The following is a 23,871-nucleotide window of genomic DNA, read 5'->3' as shown; positions in this document are numbered from 1 at the left end:
TTTTTTTTTTTTTTTTTTTTCCCCCCCCCCCCCCCACTTTTTTGTTTAAAAACGTTTTATAATTAATGTCTTAATCTCGAGTATTTTCACTAATCATTTATTATAAGAAAAAACTAATTTATTTTGTAATAAACTTTAATATTGGAAAAGGTAAAAAAGGAGGAAAAAAAAAGCACCAAGTGGTGGATGAAAAGAAAACTTTTTTGTTTTTGAATGTAATATTTGAATTTGAAAGATGACACAAAGCAACAAAAAAAAAAAATAAAAAAAAAAAAAATGAAAAAGTGAGTTGGAGGACCACAAATTATTTACATATAGGGAATAAAAATGGTGCATTTTAATAATGCTGTGGTCCTTTATTTTATTTTAATTTTTTTTTAAAGCCCATATCTCTGACTTCCATACTTTTATATTCTTTCAAGATAATTCTCCTTTTTATTTATCAGATTTTTCAAAATTCCTGAAAGAATATAAAATGAATTATTATTTTATATTAAAAACATAATTATCTTCAATTTTGAGAAATCTGATAAATCAAAACCAATGTATATTATTACTATTATTACGTTATATTAAAAGAGTTATTAAAGGAATTGTTTATATGATGATAACATATAATAGAAATTGAAGAATAAAATATGTTCTCTTCTCATGGATCAGGCCCAATGTCTGATTAAGCCCATATAATTCTTTTTCCCCCGGGCTTCAAATTGCCCATCAATCAATATGCTGACGTGGAGAAATCATAATAATTATAAATTTTATTTAAATATTTTAAATTTAAATAAAAAAAAGTTGACGAGTTCAAAGATGATCCATCCATCACCATCTATCTTTTAATATCTTTCTTTGACTTTATGAACATTAATAAAAAGAAAATAGTTGACCAGTTCTAAGATAACTTCTAAAAAGGAAATTAAAAATAAATAAAAAAATAATCCTTAAAACTTGTTATAAGATGAGAAAGGACAGTGGTAGAGTGTTCTAGAAACTGACAGAAGCAGGTCTCCACGCAACCTTGTAGACTAGGATTAAGAACCTTGTCGGTGTTGACTTATCTTTACTTCCAAAGTCAAAACCAAATCCAGAGTTTCCAGTTCCAATACATATATATATATATATATATATATATATATAATAATAGATGAACAAGGCTTTGAAGTAATTGGATACGTCCTTTTCTTCTCAATTAATTTAACCAAATAATTTCATTCAAATCCATCCATTATTTTGCCATGAAATTAATTCAGCTATCCTAACTTGGGTTAAGCTAGCGGGTTTTCATTTGGTTCGTTTTTTAAGATAAGAAGAACATGATTTGTTGACTAGCATGTTTCGTACTCAGTTACATAGAAAGAGAAAAGAAAAGGGTGCCCCATGTGGGTGAATAAGTTGAGTTTCATTATCAAAAGCTCTGACTTCACGTAGTTTTAATTGCAAAAAATCCAAGTTAGCCCAGTGGCTTATATTTAGTCCTGTTACAAGCAATTTAATATTTTAAATATAAATGCACAAGTAGTTCACATGGTACTCTTAATAAGGGCTTCCAATCCCATCCATCAATAATTTATTTTGGCTGGCAACAAAAAGCTCGCAATAAGATGAAATAATTATAGCATAAGATACACATTGATATATATATTATAGGAGGTCACATTGATATATATATTATAGGAGGTAAGGATGTCAGAAATATATGAAGAGACTACTTTTGTAGACCAGTTATTGGGCAGGATCATATTGGCTATTTTCGAAGTGCAGAGCCCCTTTTGACTTGAGAGTGATACCCATAGTTTTCTAGACTAAGTATTTTTCACTTCCATCCATATTCAAAATATTTAATAACCATTGTTTGGAACTCTTTAATAACTACAAAATACACATCTCTTCCAAATTTGAAGAGATAAATTGGAATAAAAATGAACTCAAAATATTTTGTATAAATATATGGCCATATTTATTTGTAATTTCATAAAACATTATCATACTTTATTAACTTTTCATCTACTGTTATATCCGTGAAGTAATAATCTTTAGCATCTCCATGAAGCCATTCCTCGAGCAATTCCATTGCCAACAATCCTTCACTTTCATCCATTTCACTTTCCCCTTGAAAAACGCTCGTTTCTGGCGACACCTCCGAATTTGACGATTCAAAATAATCAAAACCCAGAAATGTATCCATCGATTCCGATGAACCCGCCCCACTAACTTTTTCACCGCCGGAATCCACCACCGGCGGTGAGCTGGACCGGCAAGAACTGTTCGTCGGTGGGTTTTTGTTCCATTCTTCGAGCCACCGTGCGATGTTGTCGGCGCTGGAAGCATATGTCGGAATTTGGCGATTGGGTGTTTGGGACTCTGCCATCGGCAGAGGAGGCGGTGGGGGTTTGGAGGTTTCGGGCGAGAGGGCGTCGGAGAGGGCTTGTTTGGCCATTTGAATGTCGGTTTGGAGGCGTCTCTCCCATTGGCCTCTAGAGGTGAAAAGGGCATCGCCGGAGAGATGGGTGGTCGGAGATGGGTAATGGTTGGTGTTGTTGAGGCTCTTCTTGAGATGAGTGTTCCAGTGGTTTTTAATGTCGTTGTCTGTTCTTTGTGGAAGGTATGAAGCTATGGCCGCCCATCTGCCATGATCACAATAAATGCATCATAAATTTACCCAAAAGCAAAAGCTCTGTTTTTTTTAACATATTTCAACTTGGTTGGTTACCTGTTGCCAAGAAGGGCTTGAAGATGAACAATCATTTTCTCTTCATGGTGAGTGAAATTACCCCTCTTGATGCCAGGCCTCAGGTAATTGGTCCATCTCAGCCTGCAACTCTTGCTGCATCTAAGCAGCCCTAGAAAAGAACAACAACAAGAAGAAGATTTAGAAGAAGAAGAAGATTGGAAAAGGGTAAAAGGGGGTAAAGAAGAAGAAGGATATTCGGTTACCAGTGTTGGCAGGAACAGCCCTCCAATTGGCAGGGCCATGTCGTTGAATGTAAGACACCAAAACAATGTCTTCCTCAGGAGTCCAAGGGCCTTTCTTGACACCTTGTTTGTCACAGCAAGGAGGGCGACCCATTTGAAGTGAAGGCTTGTGTTGTAGTTAGTAGAAAAAGCAGAGAAATATGGGGAAATGGGGAGTTGGGTGGGGTGTATAAATAGATAAAATTTGGGGACGCTGACAAATTAAGCTCACAGAGAAGAAAGGGATAGAAAAAAAGAAAGAGTCAAAGGGAAGAGGGGGCAGCATTTAAGTTGTATAATAATACAAAGCAGAGGTGGAGGAGAGACATAAAAAAGTCAAGGCTGTGGGTGTGGCTATAAACCCAATGCCGCCTCTCCGCCTCCCCAAACCGCGTCGCATTCAATGTCATCTTCCTCGCTGCATCGTTTCTTTTTATCCCTCTTTTTCACTCTCCTCTGCAGCTTTAAAAAAGTTCAACAATGGCGTTAGTGAACACCGATATTCCCTTGTTACGTGGTCGTGTTTAACCATAAAGTTCTTCTGCTTGAACCACTGAAAACATAAGTGTATCTTGTTCGTATACATAATAACTTTAATTTTCTTGAGTCTTTTATAGATCATATCTTTAAAATCACTCTCTTTCAAATGTACGGTCGATTCATTCATGTACACTACTTATTCCTTATTCCTGTAGATATTTTTACGTCACATTTTTTTCATAAAAGAGTTGCAACAAAATAATATCAGAAAAAAAAAAAAATCATTTGTGTCAAATCTCATCAACAAAAGCATATGAAATCATAATTGGAAGGCAAAAAAGTCAAAATATCAAGATCTTATTAGTTGTCTTTCTCCCAAAAAAGAAAAAAAAAACTTATTAAGCCAATACCCATCCCTTTCTCCCCTATCTTATCTAATAGAAAATAAAAAATATCGTAAATATTAAGTTAAAAATATCGCAAAGGAACAATATCATATCATTATAGAAATATGTCGATGACAAATACAGTCATATAATATAACTAAAAGATAATGTGTCTATTGGTACGAGACATCTTGGATGAAACAAAAAAAACAAAGTAGTGTTGTAGTTACGAGTTGTCGTTATCTCTTACCCAATAATGCGATACTTGTTCTTTATGATCTTCCATAGAAGAGCAAGAGCAAAAAGAGATCGGGGCATGTTTGTTCCAAAAGTCCATGGGACTGGGGCATGGGTAGCTAGCTATACAATGTAGCGGTAGGGGTGTTTCGGGGTGGAAGGGCCATGTGACCTTGTTCATCTTCCATGTGTAGGAAGTAAATACTGTCACCTACCAATCCCTGTGGGGGCATTGGCTTTCTTTTAATTACAAATATTTATAATTCCTTTTTTCTCACTCCAAATATTTATTCATATCACATCTTCATTTCCATTCCACCATAGCTACCAAATTAAAGTATTTATGGTCCCTTTTTAAAAAAATTTCTTTTTTTCTTTTTTGAAAATTCAATTCTATGTTTTTTCGAGCACAATAATATAATGACAATTAAAAAAGTTTTTAAAATGTGGGACCAAATTAAAAAATATAATTCAAGATGTTAATTTTATTGCATAATGCAATAAACATTTTCTTTTCACTTTTCAATAATTAGTTTGGTAAATGTATGTTTGTCGTGTAAGAATTGACGTACTTAATGTAAGTTCCATGAAAAATTGGGTGTCGCCCATGTGGAATCCAATACCAACCATTATATTTCATTTACAATTCACCCAATTCATTCAATTTTGTCCTTTATAAAACATTATTTTTAATTTAAATTTCTTTTGGATCTTTACATTCACTTTTCAAATTTAAAATAAAAAATAATTTCTCGAAATAATAGTGGGCTAACATTGTGCTCAAAATTAATGGGCCAAGGTTTATTAATGGGCCAAGATGGTTAGGCCCACTCCCAATTTAATGGGCCAAGTGTCTGCGCCCCGGTTCGTTCATCAGCTTCCATATTGTCGCGTCAAACCTTTTCATTATTTAAGTTTATAATTATAAACATGTAGAAAATTGATAGAAAATCAACCTACTACAAAAATCGTGATGTGATTAACAAACAAAATAAGGGTGAATTAAAAATATTTAAAAAATTAAAAATATTAAAAAAATTAAAATGGAGGAAAAAATGTTAATTAAAACTGACTTGTAAATCCACCCATGTTTCGATGAAAATAAAGGAATTTTGGAGCTTTGTTTTGTTAAAATAATAATAATAATAATTTAGAATAATATCCATCGTCAAAAACTAAAAAAATCCTGTCCGTTGATGTTGTGATGGGCCCACTTTTGATGAAATTTAGAACGTGTATGGCCGTCGATTTCCTTCCAAAAAAACACCCAATAAAATTCTTCTTTCCCACGTTTTTTTTTTCTGCATGTATTTTTGAAATGGTCAAACTTATATTTATTTTTCATATATAAAAATTAAAAGAAAATATTTAAAATTCCCCTTCCCAATACGGTGACAGTTGAAGTCTCATCATCGCAAATTTGACGAAATTAAAATATGTACCTAATAAATTCCATTTATTAATATTTATTTCCACCTATAATTTCTTTTTTTCAACCTATAATAAACCTCATTTTTTTCTAAATTCATTTTATAACTTTATCAAAGCAAAAATAAATTGTATTATAATATATGTGATACTATGTCTATGAATGTGAATTAAAATCATAATAAAATAATTGTTTTTTTTCTTTCTAAAATTATACTAGAGTCAAAATAAAAATAACCCATAATTATACTAATTTTTTATTCTTGCATTTCGCTCTATTAATAATACTAAAATCGTTTTTAAAATTTATATTAGTACTAGAAAACCATTTGAATTTATTTCCATTTACATTAATCTATTAATATTAAGGAAAAAAAATTATTGACTATATAGTTGAAAAAAATAATTATGGAAACGAGATGCTTATATATATATATATATATATATATATATTTTATAAATTTATGAAAGTTAATGAAATTGTTTGTATCTTTTTTCAATAATTCTAAATGATCATTTTTTTTTCTTTTCATTTATTTCATTTCCTTTTTTAGCAAAATAATAATAATAATAATAAAAAATAATGTCCTCATCCTAAAATGGGAGGAGTTTAAGTTTTTTTATTTATTATTCTTTTATTATTTTAAATATAAGATTTAAGTTTTCGTTAATCAACAGAATATTAAATTATTCATTTTCTTTCCAAAAAGGCTCATCCAATCGTATAAATGAAATTATAAATTTCATTAGTCAATACAATTTAATTGAAAATTAAGAAATTTATAGTATAATTAAAAGTTTAATTCTTTTTTTTTTTTTTTATAAAATTTAATTTTCCGAAAATTGTAAATAATTATAGCAAAAAATATGGAAATTGCACTAAAAAAATCCTATTATAAACATTGTTGGTTGAACATGGTGGGAGGAAGGAAGAACAGGGTAATACAGAGGCTTCAACCAACAGTGAAGAACCAAACCAAAACCATTTTTAATATAACCAATTCTCAGAATCCCATTCCTCCGACGGCATAAAACTTACTCCAACCAAACCACTTTTGTTATGCTGTCTTCTAATTCTTTCACTCTTTTTATTTTTTTCTCTCCTCTGTTTCTCTCCCTTTTTACCTTCCTCTTCAGGTGGGTTTTCTTTTCTTTATTTTTTCATGTTTTTTTTTTCTGTTTTTTAATCGTGGGGTTGTCCAATTCTTTTAGGTCTTTTCATGGGGAGAAAATCTTGGAAACTTCTGATGATGATCATTCACGGCCACTGGAGGAGGAGGCCGATGGCGGCGGCGGAGTGACTGAGAGTTTAGAAGAGAAGGAAACGGAGGAGTTTGTTTTTAATTTCAGGTTCCAAACGTTTGAGGAGTTTAGCAAATCGAATCAAGGAAATTTTGGTTCTCAGAAACTGGATTCCAGTGGTTGTTCTTCTTCTTCAATAAGTAACAGATACGAGTTTTCGCCGGAGAAGAGTACGAGCCACTTTGTGGAAGAAGCTAAAGTTCCGAGCTTTACAGTGGAGGTTTTAAATTCTTGTTCGAAACACGTGGGTTTGGGAAATGGGAATTTTTCTGTTCGAGAAGTTTCTGGAAAGGTTTTGGAATCTGAAGTTACAGATTGCTTTTCCGATGGAACAGAGGAATTTTCCGGGAAAATTTTGAAATTTGAAGCCGTTGGGGAAGGAGAAATAACAGAGACCTCTGTAAACGGAGGAGAGCAAATTTCAGAGAAACAGAGTGAAGAAGAAGAAGAAGAAGAAGAAGACAATGAGTTTCGTCAGAGTTCCGATTCAGACACCGGCGTGGATGTCGGAGGTGGGTTTCCCTCCGATTTGGATTTGGATTTGGAATTGGAAACCGGCGGGTACGAACCAGACGAGGAGATAAACGAAGAACCGGAGAAGTCGCGGGAGGAGGGGAATGAAAACAGAGAAGATTCAGAGGAGTGGGAAGATGAAGAACTGAAAATGGAAATGAAGAAAGGGAGAGGCAGAGGGCTGGCCACCATTTATGAAGAATCAGAGTCACCAAAGGTAATGGGAGAATTGAGGGCATGGAAGATAGATGAGAGGTCTGAATATGGAGATTTAATGGAGGAGCTTCACAAATTCTACAAAGCTTACAGAGAGCGCATGAGGAAATTGGATATCTTGAATTTCCAGAAGATGTATGCAATGGGTAAGTAAAATAAGACTAGTTTTGTATCTGATCGAGTCTCTTTTTTCCTAATATTTGTGTGGAAACGATAGGGGTTTTGCAATCAAAGGACCCACTAAAGTCATTTTGTAGCGACAGAAAATCTTCATGGCCATCATCAATCACGTCTCTTCTCTCGCACGACCTAAGGCTGTACAGACAAAAGAAATGTCAAGTGGACCCAATGAAGAAGTTCATAAGAGAAGTTCACTGTGAATTGGAGATGGTATATGTGGGCCAAATGTGTCTCTCTTGGGAGTTCATTCAATGGCAATATGAAAAGGCTTTGGATTTGTGGGAATCTCAACCTCATACACGACTTCACCATTACAATCAAGTTGCTGATGACTTCCAACAGTTCCAAGTTCTCTTGCAAAGATTCTTAGAGAATGAAGCTTTCCAAGGCCCAAGACTCCAAAATTACGTCAAGAATCGTTTCATTGCTCGTAATCTTCTTCAAGTTCCAGTCATCAAAGGTAACTACGCAAACAATCTCATCTTTTTTGAATTACAAGACACACCCGGAAGCTTTCTCAAACTTCCATTCATATAATTTCGTTTCGTTTTTTGGTAGAGGATAAAACGAGGGACAGAAAGAAGGCAAGAAGAGGGAAAGAGGACGGTTACGAAGCAATCACAAGTGATATACTTGTAGAGATATTGCAAGAATCAATAAGAGTAATATGGCAGTTCATTCGAGCAGATAAAGATCACAGCAACACCACAAAACGCTCGAAAAAGTTCCAAGCCGAACTCCAAAACCCAGCCGATAAGCAACTTCTAACCGAGATTCAAACAGATCTCCAAAAGGTTAGTTCGTTTTTTACTTGGATTTAACTAAATCCTTCTCATTACGCAATAGATTTTTGGTGTTGCAGAAAGAAAAGAAGGTGAAGGACATTATGAGAAGTGGAGATTGCATACTGAAGAAACTGCAGAAGAAAGAAAAAGGAGGAGATTTGTGTTTCTTGAGTAAAGTGGATATGAAGTTGGTAGGAAGAGTTCTTAAAATGTCAAGAATAACAACAGATCAGTTGATTTGGTGCAGAAACAAATTGAATAGAATCAGTTTCTTCAACACTCAAATCCATGTACACCCTTCCTTCTTTCTTTTTCCCTGTTCCTGCTAAGTTCTTCCCAGTATATCACAATTATTGTATATAAACATGAACACACAACGTTTCCTTCACTGCTTTTTGTAATCAATCTTGTTCTCATTACCCATTCGAAGAACAGAACAACAAAAACAATTACCCCCGTGATAACACATTACAAGAACAGTATTCTACCACAAACTTATCTGAGAAGAAAATATGGATCAAAACCTTCCCAGATTCCCTCATGTTCAAGTTCTGGGATCTTGTGATCTCTATTAACATCTATGGCTTCTTTGTGTATTCTAATCACTAACAAATACAGGTTAGATATCAGAGGGTTCCTAAGAAACGGGTTAATAATCTTACCGATTTCGACGACCTCGGTGTCGAGAGGCTGCGTAATAATCTGGGTTTTGCCATTTATCATACAGTTTGAAATGGAATAGAAGCCAAGCAAATTTCCATAAAGTGGAAGAAATGCATCTTTGTGGTTGCCTGCACCACCTATCCAATCAAATCCACCATGTTTGCTCATATGCTCATCTGAAAATTTTATCAGCTGACGGAAAAATCTCTTTCTCAACCCAACCAAATAGTTTATGAACCATTGGGTGTCCCATAAAGCAACTAGTTTAGATCTTGAAAGCTTTTCCAAATGTAAACAACAGGTCTGACTGATCAATAACTTCTCTTCGTGATGATTATCGATTTCCTTGTCGAACACTCTTCTAACTGGGTCGGCTGGCGATGCGGCATAATTTGCTGTGTTCAATACCCAGTTTGCAAGGTAATCGAAGTACCGAACCCAATGGCCGAATATAGATGACAGGTACTCAAAACTTGATCCAATAACTTGCTCCACTTGGGTCCGAGCATCGGAGCTTGTCGTAGTTCTTTCCGAGCTAAAACACTTCTGGACGTCAGCTGCGAGGCTTTTCCGAATCTCATCATCTTCATCCTCCAAAAGCATAATACACGTAGACCATATATTAAGGATTTGATGAGCATACATATTCACATAATCTCTCTGTTCAAAATGGGAGTTCGAAGTCTCCTGAGGGATTTGGTTATCAAACATATAATCACCAAAGATTTCAGCTTGTTCTAGCAAACCTGAAGCTATAATAGAATCTGCAGCGGCCGTGCGCATATTTACTGGCTCTGATGCAGCACTATGTTGGCTTATCAGGTCAGTGAATAGGGTAATACAGGACTGGAATTCCTCCAAGTTATTTGATGTTCTATCTTTTGGAGACTCTCCCATCATGGCATCAGAAACAATGGAGGCAGAATACAGCACCGCACAACGTTTTATGCACGTTCCCATGCAACGAAGCGTAGTTTCCCGAGTTTTCGCATGTTTCGTAAGCTTATACAAGGAAATCAACTTATCCCAAAACTGCAGAACTGAACCACAGTCCATCTTACCAATATAAACTACCTCTTCAGTGCATTCCACATTGCCAAACTTCTGAAACTGAGACATATTCCAAGCGAAAAGATTCTTTAAAATGTAGTATAGACATCTGTAATTCTTCTCCAATGACAAAAGCTCTGTAAGCAAAGCTTGGAGGTTGGTTTTAGTCCAGTGATCAACAGTCGTAATCTCATGAATACTCAAGTCATTGAACCCATCAGAATATTCTGTTGATTTCAGAAATTTAAACAGCCATTTCAACGTCGAAAGTCGAACTTCATAGCATGGATCTTGTAACGAGCGGATTAGTCTTTCTTGAAGTTGTGGAAAAGGATAATTTATTAGAGTGGCTGGCACATCTTCATCAGACTCGGATCTTTGTGACTTCTGAATAGCTGCATAATCTTCTTCATCAAATGGTTGAAGCACACAATTGAAGTAGCAAATAGCTGCTTGTTGCCGAAGTTCTGCCAATGTTGGATCATAAAATGACAGTTTGTGGTAGGTTTCCATGTCTAAGCACTCAGTAGATACATCCAGAAGCAGGTTGCGGATGATATACAAACTTTTGCTTCTTGGGCATGTTCTAACAATACTCAGCATGTGCCCAAGGACTCGTAAGAAAGACGTACCAAGAATTGGGCAAGAGCAATGTCTACGCTTAGCCATCCAAGAGCAACGTCCAAGGACCTCGACCAAGTCATTAAGAATCTGGCTTTTCTTCGAAATATCTGCTAGATTTCTACAATTTGTATCCAAAAGAGAAATCAACTGCAACAAGATTCCATGGATCTTATTATACGAAGAACGTCGAGTGGTTGCAGTCACATCTAAGACTGTGCTCGATTCGGGAGCCATCATTGTGGTGTCATCAACAGGCAACCCAGATGCTATATTGAGGATGACTGATGGTAAGTTCTCATTGGAAACCAGGCCTGTTAATGCTCTCGATGCAAGAACACGAATTCGTAGATTGCTTTGAGACGAGCACTTCCTGATGAACGGCATGAAGAGAAATGGATCCAGGTCGTCCCCAGCTTCACTTACTATTGTAGAAGGCTTAAGCCTGGATAGAAGAATTAACACAGGACACAAGCTTGGGTGCACAACTTTTGCTAGATTGGATTCTGCATTTCCAGAACAGCCATCATCAAGAGAATCAGTAGCCACTTTCAGTTCATCCAATAGAAATCGATGCAATGCTGGATACCTGTTGACAATAAAACTTCATTAGGTTGTGAATGGATATAATATCCCCATCAAATAAGAACCCGAACAAAATTCAAGTTAAGATCACAAGGAAATGCCTGTGAAAAAATTCAACTAAAAATTCTCAGTTAAAATCTGAAATCAAAGATATCATACCTGTGAAAAAATTCAAGTCCAGTTAAAGCTCGACGAGCTGATTCTCGTTTGTGAACATTGAGAAATCCCACCATCCGCCGAACTAAAGCAGTGTATGCCAAGCAAGCACTGTTACGCACCTCCCAGTAGGAAGAAGAGAATGCGCGAATAGAAACAATTATAGCCTGAGCAGAGAAACCAGATGTATCAGTTGCTAGGTTGGCATCATTGAAAGAGGCTCTAAGGACATTGAATGCATGAACTGTTGGAATGACGCCTTCATCTCGAATTTTAGAGGCTTTTTCACTTGCATAAGTCTCATGGGGCGACACAGACTCTGTGTCTTGGCCTAACTCGGAGAAGTTTCTGTTTTTACAGTCCGAATCAATCGGATTCAGCAACAACCTCTCAGCTACATCTATGAGCCACTTCAGAGCTCTTGGTAGAAGCTTCTTAGGGGAACCTTCTGGCTCTGCTAGAAATAGAGCAATAAAAGCAGCTGGAATACCAGCGCTTCTCCTCAATAAATCGTCGACTGTCTGACCATTTGCAGTCATTCTTTCCATTAGCTGATCCATCCAGGATTCTGTTAACTTACAAAGTCTAGAAAGATAGGTTAAGTTAGAGAATTTATATTTCTTTGAAAGGAGAAAGGTTTAATGTCCTCTCATAAACGTTTGCAAAAATTTCCATGATCTTTTATAGGATTTGATGATATTCATAACAGCATACAAAATTCAAGTGTGTTATTCAATCAAGCAAATGCATGGATGCTCTAGCATAGCAGAAGAACGAAAATATAGAATGAGAAAAGCTTCAACTCATGCAAAAACTATGAGAAAAAAAAAAACATACCTTTGGTCATTTGAACAAAGTAAACGGTTGCAAAGAGCAGTAAATCCGGCCCTTGTCTTATCGATCGCACCATTGTGTTTCATTTTCAAAAGAACTTCCAAAAAGTGGTCTCCGATCACTTTAAGTTGTCTCAAATCGAGTACTTCATCGTGTTTTAATATAATGGAAGCATTTGGATCAGATTCAACTGAATCAGAAGCAGCAGGCAAAGGAACTTTCCTTGTGATTGTTCCTAAAAGAAGACTAACCTGCAAATGGCCAGTAGAGAGAGATAAGGGAGACAATAAAATGAATGAATTGGAGACAATCAAAAGGTAAAGTACCTCTTTCATGGCAAGCCAACAGCCAACCATCACAATCTGTTCTGATGTTCTTGAATTTACTGTAGTTTTTTCCTTACTATCTTCCAGTTCAGACAACGACGTGGATGCATCAGCCTCATCTGGAACATCCAACAGAAAGGCATCATCATCGTCCATGTCGTCCATGTCCTCTGGAAGGTACCAGGCATCTGCTGAAACCACGCCGAGTGCCAGGGAAGTTATTCGCATCACAAGCTCCAAAAGCTTTTCCAGTAGACTTCTTATCTCCGAGAGACTAGAGAGCACGATATCTGAACTCCAATCCAACTCTTCAAAAGTATAGCGCAAAGCGAGCAACACACCATGAACAAAGCTGTTTTTGCAGGCTTCAGCGAGATTCCTCTCTCCCTCAGTTACAGAGATATTCAACCAATCAATTAAGGATTTCAAATACTCTGCCACCGGATGGTTCGATCTGCATATCTCCTCACCCACATTTGGTAATTTATGCACAGAATCGGAATCTAAGCAAACAACATCACCTGAAGCTCTGACTATCCAGCCTAAATCCAAAACATACTTTCTGAATACTAGCCTTAATGTTAGAGCTCCAGCGTCACTTTCTCGGACACGGGAGCTGCAAACTAACTTTTTGGCCCATGCGATCACTTCTCCCACCATATGTTCACTAGAAATGCCAGGAAGTGGAGTAGGAAAGTGAAGCAATATACGGAAAGAACTTTCTCTCAGACTATCCCAACTATCAATTATTGATCCAACTAACAAAAGAACTGAATCAGGTAAAGTAATTCCTTCGTTATAGGGAAGGAGAAGAGTTTCATTAGACTTTTCTTTTGAAGGAACAACTGCCCAAACATTAAGCATTACTAGAAATAGATCCATCGCCATAATTTTTCTCCTATAGGGTGCAGACGGATAACAGGAGAAAAACAGAAAGCAACTCAACCACTTCATAAAACGAAAAAGATCATCCGCTCGACCAGCTATAGTTTGCTCATTTCCATTTGGCAGATAGCTTTCACGACTAGAAGAAGAAGCACGTGGTATCCAACTACCCTGCTTGAATTGTCTCTCCAAAGCTGTTCGTACTCGAGAAAAAAACTTTCTAAACAAGCTAGTCCATTTCATCTGGAAAGCTGTAGAGGAACACCTCATGTTCAATGGTATTGCTTTCTTCAACAAAGTAAGTTCTAAATGAGATGGAAGACTAGAAGTTTTAGGATTTAAGAAAATAAATTCTGCAGCATCCACACGTAGTGACTCGTCAACGTGTGTCAACGCTAATACAAGCCACTCAACAAGGATTTCGACCTTTACTCCCTTGATGAAAACAAGAGCATGACAACCAAAATATTCTATTTCATGGGAAAATCGCTGTTCTAAGCTACGTTTTTCTAGCCAATCGATATCTCCTTCAATTAAAGCAAGTGAACGAGATACTTTGAACAATGAAATAAAAATGGCAACTTTCTGTTCAACTCTCAGTTCCATACTACCTTCATTATTACCAGGATAGAGAACTCCATTGTCACATGCGCTAGGCCAGACTGAGATAAACGCAAGCATAGGAAATATACTATCTATGTCAATTTCAAACAATACTGGAAGAGCATAAGTGTTTAAATTTGATCGAAGCTTTGATATCCCAGAACCAAGTCCACGAAGAATGGGTGGCAAGCAGCGGCCTCTGTAAAGTGCATACCCACCTTCAATACCATCACTACTCCAGCACTCATCCCGCAGGTGCTCAAGGAAACACTTCAGAAAAGAAGTGGCAGCACAGCACACATCATCATCAATGTATGCTTGTACAGTATCAGATAGCAGAGAAGGACTCATATCTAACAACGCCTTTGCACCCAACCTCTTGGTCAAAGAAGCTAAAGGAACATATCTTCCTTTACAGCGAGAACCCAAATGAAGAAGATCAAAAGCAATTTTTCGCAAGTACGACTTCGTTTTCTCGCTACCCTCTGACCAGCATAGTGACGATTGAATCTCTAAAAATAGATCGAAAATGAGATGCACTTGTTTAACAGTTTGACTCAAAGGATCTTCCAAGTTAGTCCACATAATTCTTAGTATTCGACTTCCCATCTCCTCAGGGAGTGGATCATAACTACAGGATGTATCAGTAAGATTACTAACTAAGGAGGTTTTTATTTGTTGCAAACAAATTTGCAGCACAGTCAATGAATGAAAGTTAAAATGGCTGTCGGTAGGATTTTCACAGTAGTTACATAGCTCAGGCAAAATGGCATCATAGAGTATCGTTTTGACAGAGTTACCGCTATATAGACAACCTGGATGGCCATTCAAATCTCCTTCTATCATAGAAAATGGTATGTTGAGCACAGGCCTTGGAATTGCTGTCAGAATCCCCCTGATCAAGCAGAGTCTACTCAACACTGAAAAAGTTTGAATTTCAGCGCAGACATTCGCTTGATAAGGAACCTTCGCAACAGCATTCCTAAATTCATTCTCGTACTTCAAACATGAAATGTGGTTAGTTTGTTCAAAAATTCCATAGAAGATGAGCACCCCAAGTTCTTCCGAGTTGAGACAAACTTGCAGAGAAGCACAGAAACTCACCCCAGCAGACACATAACAATCCCTTGAAAAAGCTAAGGATTTTAGAATGCTTAAAATAGTACTTACAATCATCCCCATAACACTTGAATCTTCTAGGAACTTGGAGGGAAATCGCTGGAGTAAGTAATACAAGCAAGACAAAGCCTCTTGACACTGTTCAATGACGATTGGAGAAGGCCTAGCCAAATCATTGGTTTCCTTAACCACAGAGTCCAAGCTAGAAACAATATCCCGAGAAACCAAAATGGCGCAATCTCTAATAACATCCACTAAATATCCCAATTTGGGCATTCCCATTACCGATAAAGCCACCCTCGACACACAGAACCGCTTATCTCCACCTTGTTGCATACCACTATGCTCCTCGCAGAGATTCCTGAAACACTCGCCCAATGAATCCTGGAATTTACGGCTTTTGGCCAAAGTGGAGACAAGGGTTCGATGCAAAGGCTGGGAATTCTCACAGAACAAAACCTCCAAGTAAAACCGCGCAGCTCTGGACACCGAATCCTCGTCTCCATTGGCCAATAACTCGGAGAAAGCGGAAGCGACTTTCTTGGCGTGGTTTACTTGAGCGTAAACGGAGTTCAAGGATACAAGTTCGAGTAATTCAGTGAAGAATTTTGAAGAGGATTGGTGTTGGGATTGGAAGGAATTGAGAGAATCGATATATGAGTGAGGGAAAACAATTGCACTGTAAGTATATCGGTGACGATGCTGCAGAGCTCGCCATTTAGCAGACATTGAAGCGGTGATTCAGAGTTGGGATACCCTTTCTCTGTCCCTCCGCTGTAAACTCTTGCTTAGAGAGAGAAACAGAGGGCGGGGAGAAGAAGAGAGAAAATGGCGGCCAGAATAGTATCTTAAATTAGGGCCGGCACGAGTTTAGTTTCGGAAACCAATCAAGTTTAGATTTTTTTTTTCCCTTTTTCTCACAAAACTTTGGATCATTACATTTTGATTAAATTGCAAGTTCAAATGGGTTATTTTCTGCATCAAAGCAGCCATTAACTCACCTTCAGAATCAGATCCTTCATTCTCTTCTTCTTCGATTGTTTCAATCTCCATATCGCTAGCGTTTCCTCCTTTCAAATGGGTTTTTTTCAAATTTGTGATTTAGCAATGATTTTGATAGTTCTTACACCTAAGAACAAGAACTAGATGCATGGAAGGAGCGCCCCCTAAAAATAGATGTAATAAGAGATGGAAAGGAAAACATTTTTTCTCTCTAAGAGACCTAAGAATAGATGTAATAAGAGACAGAGCGGAATACATTTTTCTCTCTAAGGTAAATGAGACCGAAGACAAGTTCATATTCTCCGACGTTCCCACCACTCGAATCTCCAACTCTCCGGTTTAAATATACGTTAAAAATTATTAAAATTTAAATTTTTAAAAGTTATATGGGTAGATTATTTGGATTTTCTCATAATTTTTTTAAAAAAAGATTATATTAAAAGATGAAAAATTTAAAAATAACTATTTTAAGAAAATAATAATAAATGAAAAAAAAAATTGATCCCCACAAATTCCACAGAGGGAATCTCTAAATGAGGGACATCTCTACTCCCATTGACAGGCATCTCTAAATGAGGGACATCTCTACTCCCATTGACAGGCATCACCTTGTAGAGTCAAGGTTCCAAATAACAACAGAGGTTGCACCAAAAGTGAAGCCTAGTGGCAGGCAATCTAATCATTCATAATTTGGACGAGTTCACTATAAAATCCAAGAAAATAAAATGTACAAGTCGTCCGCTTTCTCAGACCTTGCTTGTGGAATATCGCCTTTAAACCTTCTGAAACTACCTTTCACCATATCCTAGTGAACCTTCTGAAACTACCTTTCACCATGGATTTCATATCCTAGTGAACCTTCTGAAACTACCTTTCACCATGGATTTCATATCCTAGTGAACCTTCTGAAACTACCTTTCACCATGGATTTCATATCCTAGTGAACCTTCTGAAACTACCTTTCACCATAGATTTCATATCCTAGTGAACCTTCTGAAACTACCTTTCACCATGGATTTCATATCCTAGTGAACCTTCTGAAACTACCTTTCACCATGGATTTCATATCCTAGTGAACCAGTAGAGAGCATAATCAGCAACAAGAAGCCAAAAGATCAAGAGCGTAAAGGGAAAGAGGTGGGCAATAGAGAGATGACATTTCATCTAACCAACCCAAGCCTGCAGCAATTCAATGGTAATATTGCAACTCATCAAAGTTATAACAATGAGCCCGTAGTATAAAGTTTGGACACATTAAGGGCAATCGTAGATGCTTCTTCAAGTTCACGCAAGATAACGGTACAATTTTCTATCTTCTTTGTCCCTCTCCAAAAACTCCCTCTCAATAAGAGATTCAATTCGTTTTTTAATCACAACGGGGTTGGGAAGGAACCTTGACTGCAGCTGCTTTGTGACTTCAGCCACGATGTTATTGTGATCCAATACCCGCCTCGCCTTCATTATTCTGACTATCGCTGCCTCAATCTGTGGTTTCCGGTCTTCCTCTACCCTCTGCCGAGTTTCCTGGTTTTCTGGCTCGGACTCTCTTTGTGCAACCACGGTACCGATCTTCACCTTGTACAACTTGCTCGTGAACTTGTCGTTGAAGAAAAATGCATCATCTTCAGCAATGTCCTTGCTCATCGGCTCCTTCCGGAGGACATTCCGTCCTTTCACACAGGCTAATGACTGTAGACATCTTTTCAAGTCTACTGCTGGAATCTCTGTGGCTTGCTCGATGTCTCTATAATTCAACCGATCAGCATTGTTGAACAGCATTAGCACGCACATTTGGTACGTTGAAACATTCAACTCATGCTTCTGGCCCTTACCAAAAGTTGCTTTCAGATCGGCTGACCCCATATTCGTTTGCCAAGATAACCTTCGGCCAGTATGTGTCCCAAGGTAGTAGCTTTTAAATTTTTCACATATCCCAAGAATTTCTGGAGGAAGGTTGCAAGTTGTGCTGGCCTGAGTAGGCCACGAACCTGTAGTGAGGACTTGCACAACTAGTGTGGGACCTTCTCCTAGCTCAGCACCAAATCTTGAATAGAAACCCTGCATTGTATCCTGGGATGTCTTCATATCAGTGAACATACCCTCCAACTTTGAGGTAAATTGGTACCCACACTCTGTTTTGAGCTTAACAATTAAACTTCTTTCAGCGTCATCAGAAACAGTTTTTCCGGACAGAAGCCTCTTGGCCAAATGTTGCTTGTAATATTTCTCGAATACATCTTTCTCTTGAAGGTAACGAAAAAGCATCATAACCTTGTCTAGCACAATTTCTATGTCCTCTTCACTGACTCCTCTCAATCCTCTACGTAGCTTGTCATCTACAAACAAGGATATAAATTCTGGAGATCGAGCATTCAAGTTGATAAAATATTCAAATGAGGAATTCAAGGCGTTTTGGAACGTCTTGTCGTTGTTGAATGCCAAGCTGATAACCTTGTCATATTTATCCTTCAAATCAAGGAGCCGCTGCACATAATCCACAGGATCTTTTATCCTATCAGGATCTGTCACCAGCTGCTTACCTGTATCACGGATGTAAGATGTCATGACATCCCTTACTATAGAGAGTCCACTTGGTACACGACGAAACAAGTTATACATTCTGCCCAAATCTTCATATTTATCATCAACAAACATATTTACTAAGCCTGAGTTTTCCATATGGACTAATCTTTGCATGTGACTTTCTATCATCTCTTTTTCCACCACACTGGTTATCTTAGGTTCACTTCTAGCATCTAAGTAATGGGATACTCTTTCTATTTCTTCATTCAAGCGTCTCTCAGCCTTTTTCAGATAATCCCCACAGTCACAAGACTCAATAAATTGCTGAGACTCGAGACGATAAAAATCTGCAGAGACATCAAGAAAATGCTTTTCAAAGTCTTCTTGGTAAACAGAAGAGCCTAAATCCATAAGCATCTTTACAATGTTCCTCATTAAACCCCTGTTTATAACTTCACCACTCCTTTCCATATGCACAAGTTCAAGAAGAGTATCTCGGAGTCTACTCTGGTTTTTGATAGAGTGGATGACAACATCCCTCCATAGATTCAAACCAAGTTCATGAACTGGAGTTTTGTGAGTGCTTGGGATGAAAGTTCTATCCATGTACATCAATATGTCGCGGATCATTTGCAAAGCCTTGTTGTGGTCTGCCCATTTCCTGTTCAATTCTACCAAAAAAAGTTCTCCTTGAGCAGCTTCAATTCCTTTAGATATTTCTTTCAGATGAAATGTCATTGTGGTCACAAGTCCAGAGTAAAGTTTTTCCCCAAATTTATGCAGCACCATATTGTACGCATTCCTAAATGCATAAGATGCTTAATCATCAGGAGACAAAATATTTTTCAAGAATGAACAAGATACACTCAAAAAGGCTTGAAAGCAATGAATACAGCAATAAAATACTTGCTCAAGTTCATAAAAATGAATGTTGAAAACATACAACAATGTAGTTAACACTGTAAGTAGTCACAAACTAGCTGATAATGCAGCTACAATCACAAATTGAGTAAGAAGCTTTGAAGCGGATGCATTACATAAGATAATAATCTTTTTTTTTTTTTCAGGCAGCGGTGAAATAATTGTACACTAAAAATGCAAAGAGAGAGGGAGATAACGAAGAAGTTTAAAAAGCAGATCTACATGGTAGCAATTGAAATCCTTTTCATCTGAATTGTATTCCTATCCCTTCAAAATCATCATCGCTTGGAATTTTAACCATAAAAGATGCACAAAGCACAAGTTCAACAAAAACTCACTGATTTAATTTTAATAATGCACAAAGAAAAGTCCATCCTCCAACCTTCCCGTTAGAACATTACATGCTTAGACAATACTCAAAATCACCTCGAGCAAAAAATAAAACAATTTGATTGGTTAAAGTTTACATACTTAAATTGGAATGCATCTGATAACATAATCTACAGGTATGATGATAACTATCACAGACAAGTAACATTTGAACCCCTGTGCAGTTATCCTACATGCATATAGATGTGTTAGAGCATCAGTGGTGAATAGCACAATGGCATCTGATACGGATGTTATTAGGGATACATCAGTGATTGGTGAGGAAAGCTCTCTTCCTTCCAGCAGTCTCTAATCTTAGACAATTTCGTGTCTCATGGTAGATTCTTGATAATCTTTCCTCAAGAAAGTTTCCCCCACAGCTATATCTCCCGAAAATTTCACATTGCTCCCATCTCCAACCTTGAAATTAAGATATTTTCAATGGGCTGTCTGCATTTGCTTATGAAGTGCCAGGGGCTTCTTTTACTGATGCTTTCTTTGGTAACCATCCATGACTATTAACCTCACATTTTATTTTGATAAGCTCAACTGCATACTTTGTCATCCAATATTAATCTCCCTAGCAAGTTTTCAACAGGGAAAATTCCAACTCCACTTAGCTGCAAAAGCAATGTTCCTTTTCTTCAAGTTTTCGGGACAGAGACCTCCTTTGTCTTTGTTCTAAAGAGAAATTTCCAACTTGTGAGGTGGTACCCTTCTTCAGCACCAATTTTAGCCCAAATATAGTTTTGAACTTTACTTTCCAAGAGATTAACTACCTTTGTTGGCATTTGTAAAAAAACAAGAAGGATTAACTCTACTGCAACCCGCCCTTTCAAGATTGCACAATTATCAAAAGAATTTGAAAAAGAAATCTAGGAAGGAACCACATTAATATGATTACTGGAACAACTTGATACTAAATTGAACATAAAAACAAAACAGCAAGCATGCAGAGAAAACGTACTTGCAAACAATGTTCTCAAAAGACATAATCACAGTAACTTAATAAGCTTAAAATGGAAACTACACAGAATTACAATGCTGTAGCTTGCAGCTACACACTTCCATAAAGAAAAACAAACAAAAAAAAGGAAAAACGAAAAGAACAAAAGTGGAACTTTCAAAATCAGAGCCAAAATGTGTAGAAATTCAAGAAGGGTCATGAAGTAGGCGAAAATTGAAATGGTTTGGTGGTTATCTCTGTAAGTGGTCATGCCAGCTACAAATTGTAATCTGTAGTCAGATTAAGGATCATAGTAACTACTACAACCACATCCTGACGCCAAGTTTGTTGAAACAATGGTATTAGTCTGTTTAGTCCAAAGGGGATAATGGATCAGAAGTATAAAATATCTAGCTGCACATCCCTAAAGCTAAAGAAGTCATAGAAATCATCCCGTTTATCCCTAGTTGTACACTTGTACGAGAGAAGGTTCCTAGACAATCATGATATGTTCTTTTCTGGGCTACACTAGTTGAAGGAGAGGCCATCAATCAACTGTGTGGAGAACAACTTGAAGTCCTAAAAAAAGGACTTCTAGACTGTTCATGATCTTTCTTAATTTATTTCTATGATTTATATGCAGTTAAAGGAGAGGCTTCCAACTGAGTTTGTGGAGTAGCACTTAAAATGTACTGTTTTCTTATTAGCCAGTCTAATGAACCTTTCTTTTATGCCAAATGCGCAATATTAGAAATCACATGCCTCTTACACATGGATCTACCTTACCAAACCTACCTCTACATCAGTATCACATAAATCGATAAGGATATCAAACATTTCATCAGCAAGTTTAAGAAATAGAAAAAGGTCATATTTAATCTGGTAATACCCCATTGCCACTTACCCCATAGGAACAAGAAATGTGAAGCATGAGTATTGAGTATAGACAATAGGGCACTGTACAAAATGATTGTCAAATACCAAATTCACTCAATCAACTGTGTGGTCGCAAAAAAAATTCTAAAAATCGTCAATCAAAAGGGATAAGAGAAGAATAACTAGAGACATCTTTCTTTAGTTAAAAGAAGGCTTCTAGAAGACGATGGCATTCTAGATGAAAGGACTATAAATAACTTATTATGCCATTGGGTTCAACTAAAACTCCAAGAATTTTTCATGAGGCTCGTGAACCAAGTTATTCAACTTCTCGTCAATTGTTTTGCTCTCATTGAGTTGGATAATGTCCTTGCGAATAGAAGATCCATTCAGGACCATCTCGGACACATACATAAGACTAGCAAATAACTATCATGCCTTACTTCATAAAGCAGAAGGGTAATATGTAAGTCGCAACATTTCCTTAAAAGCACTAACCATTCTCTGAAACACATAGGCGCAACAGAGAAGTAATATGAGAATCACTGCTTCAATAGAAAACTCATTGCACAAGTTGCAATCTCAAGTTCTATCCAAGAGTTGCAGCAAAGAGAGAGCGAAATAACACGCTGCTATACACGTGAAATGAAAAGGAGCGGAAGCAACCTGTAAAGCTCTTCGAAGCTGAGCCCGCTAGCGTTATGATTGTATATCTCGTGAATTGCATGTTCCAAAATCTTCCACGTCTTCTCAGCATATTTCGGATCCACCACGACCCGGTGCTTAAAGGCCTCTATCTGGAAATTCCTCTTCTTCTGCGCACTCATGGCTTCCAAAGATCGGATCCCAGAAAACCCTTAATCTTAATTGGATGGTCGAACCCTCCAACGAAGCCCTAGGTTTTGGAAAGACGCAGACGGATCAATTTTCACGGAAAGAGCAAGCAACAAAGAATGATGGAAGAAGATTTGAGAAAAGGGAAATGGATTACAGACAGAAATGAGAAATTGGACGAGGGAAAGAACACGGAAATCAATATCGAGAGGATTTAAGAAGCGCCTGGACAATTTTTGAAAGCAACAATTTGAAGAGAAAAAGGAACAATGGAACAAAAATTTACACTTTTAATTGAAATTATCCTTTTCTTCTCGACGTGGTTCTCTTTTTCCTTCGATTTAACTGAGATGGGTTGCCCAAGCTTGGGAGGGTCAGACTGGCTTTGCAGCCGGGCCAAATTGGGGCGGATGGATCAGACCGGTCTAACTTATTGCTTTTCTTTTTCATTTTCTTTTTCTCTACAACTTTATAGTAGGTGACAAATTTAATGAAATTTACAAATTTTAATATGCCCGAACCTATCCGACCTAAATTATAAGAATTGGGTTGAATTAATTTTTTAGGACCCGATTTGGTTCGAGTTGAGTACGGGTTCATTGTACAAAAGATCAAGTCAACCCGACTTAACTCGATTGCATAAAAAGAAGAAGAGAACAAGTTGCCAAGCCCAACCCATGTCCTTCTTATTAAACCGATGACCACACTACTCACTACCCACTCGGTTCTTCTTCTTCATCAATTCATCTTCTTCATTCTTCATAGTTCCTCCCTTCCACAATGCACCACCTCATGTAGACCCACAGGCACAGTTGCACTCCTTCTAGTACTTCTTCACCGTCGCACTCCTTATATCATAATGAACTAGGATGCTATTAGTAAATTTGATGACTATAACTCAATTGCAAACTCGACAACCCAATTCGAAATCTCTCAATTCCTCGGTTGGTGTCAGAGACATGAAGATTCAAGATAGCTACTAATGGTACAACTAAACTAAACACTCAACTCAGTGATAACTATTGTTTGTGAAGTTTATAGGTGGCTAAGCCTTGCCGCTATCAACTTTACAATTTTAA

General features: G+C 37.2%; 4 protein-coding genes across 4 annotated transcripts; 1 reads left to right on the top strand and 3 right to left on the bottom strand.

The window, feature by feature from the left end:
- Positions 1–1,941: 1,941 nt before the first annotated feature.
- LOC111442135 (myb-related protein 306-like) lies at positions 1,942–3,378 on the bottom strand. Its single transcript, XM_023079413.1, has 3 exons — positions 2,935–3,378; positions 2,711–2,840; positions 1,942–2,624 (listed from the first exon to the last, which is right to left on the bottom strand). The coding sequence occupies exons 1-3, from the start codon at positions 3,065–3,067 to the stop codon at positions 1,970–1,972; spliced, it is 918 nt and encodes a 305-aa protein (XP_022935181.1). The 5' UTR covers positions 3,068–3,378; the 3' UTR covers positions 1,942–1,969.
- A 3,048-nt stretch (positions 3,379–6,426) lies between these two features.
- On the top strand, positions 6,427–8,867 carry LOC111441903. The gene is made up of 5 exons (XM_023079095.1): positions 6,427–6,620; positions 6,696–7,660; positions 7,732–8,154; positions 8,253–8,488; positions 8,557–8,867. The coding sequence occupies exons 1-5, from the start codon at positions 6,544–6,546 to the stop codon at positions 8,806–8,808; spliced, it is 1,953 nt and encodes a 650-aa protein (XP_022934863.1). The 5' UTR covers positions 6,427–6,543; the 3' UTR covers positions 8,809–8,867.
- Positions 8,846–16,494, bottom strand: LOC111441902 (thyroid adenoma-associated protein homolog). The gene is made up of 4 exons (XM_023079094.1): positions 12,715–16,494; positions 12,392–12,639; positions 11,558–12,139; positions 8,846–11,402 (listed from the first exon to the last, which is right to left on the bottom strand). The coding sequence occupies exons 1-4, from the start codon at positions 16,048–16,050 to the stop codon at positions 8,975–8,977; spliced, it is 6,594 nt and encodes a 2,197-aa protein (XP_022934862.1). The 5' UTR covers positions 16,051–16,494; the 3' UTR covers positions 8,846–8,974.
- Positions 16,495–16,987: 493 nt separating this feature from the next.
- Positions 16,988–23,121, bottom strand: LOC111441826 (cullin-3A-like). The gene is made up of 3 exons (XM_023078968.1): positions 22,625–23,121; positions 17,371–19,648; positions 16,988–17,115 (listed from the first exon to the last, which is right to left on the bottom strand). The coding sequence occupies exons 1-2, from the start codon at positions 22,783–22,785 to the stop codon at positions 17,608–17,610; spliced, it is 2,202 nt and encodes a 733-aa protein (XP_022934736.1). The 5' UTR covers positions 22,786–23,121; the 3' UTR covers positions 16,988–17,115; positions 17,371–17,607.
- Positions 23,122–23,871: the final 750 nt, after the last annotated feature.

This window comes from Cucurbita moschata, unplaced genomic scaffold (assembly GCF_002738365.1).
Source record: "Cucurbita moschata cultivar Rifu unplaced genomic scaffold, Cmos_1.0 Cmo_Scf00004, whole genome shotgun sequence".
Taxonomy (NCBI): Eukaryota; Viridiplantae; Streptophyta; class Magnoliopsida; order Cucurbitales; family Cucurbitaceae; genus Cucurbita; species Cucurbita moschata.
The sequence above is the reverse complement of the archived record's forward strand: the minus strand, read 5'-3'. Positions and strand labels throughout refer to the sequence as shown.

Excerpts from the sequence above, each read along its gene's own strand:
- LOC111442135 (XM_023079413.1), bottom strand. The coding sequence starts at position 3,067 with ATGGGTCGCCCTCCTTGCTGTGACAAACAAGGTGTCAAGAAAGGCCCT. Across the intron at positions 2,841-2,934 it reads GGCTGTTCCTGCCAACACTG|GGCTGCTTAGATGCAGCAAG; the intron begins GTAACCGAATAT and ends GTTCTTTTCTAG. Across the intron at positions 2,625-2,710 it reads CAAGCCCTTCTTGGCAACAG|ATGGGCGGCCATAGCTTCAT; the intron begins GTAACCAACCAA and ends TGATCATGGCAG.
- LOC111441903 (XM_023079095.1), top strand. The coding sequence starts at position 6,544 with ATGCTGTCTTCTAATTCTTTCACTCTTTTTATTTTTTTCTCTCCTCTG. Across the intron at positions 6,621-6,695 it reads CTTTTTACCTTCCTCTTCAG|GTCTTTTCATGGGGAGAAAA; the intron begins GTGGGTTTTCTT and ends CAATTCTTTTAG. Across the intron at positions 8,155-8,252 it reads TCAAGTTCCAGTCATCAAAG|AGGATAAAACGAGGGACAGA; the intron begins GTAACTACGCAA and ends GTTTTTTGGTAG.
- LOC111441902 (XM_023079094.1), bottom strand. The coding sequence starts at position 16,050 with ATGTCTGCTAAATGGCGAGCTCTGCAGCATCGTCACCGATATACTTAC. Across the intron at positions 12,640-12,714 it reads GTTGGCTTGCCATGAAAGAG|GTTAGTCTTCTTTTAGGAAC; the intron begins GTACTTTACCTT and ends GGCCATTTGCAG. Across the intron at positions 12,140-12,391 it reads CTTTGTTCAAATGACCAAAG|ACTTTGTAAGTTAACAGAAT; the intron begins GTATGTTTTTTT and ends CTATCTTTCTAG.
- LOC111441826 (XM_023078968.1), bottom strand. The coding sequence starts at position 22,785 with ATGAGTGCGCAGAAGAAGAGGAATTTCCAGATAGAGGCCTTTAAGCAC. Across the intron at positions 19,649-22,624 it reads AGCTTCGAAGAGCTTTACAG|GAATGCGTACAATATGGTGC; the intron begins GTTGCTTCCGCT and ends TTATGCATTTAG.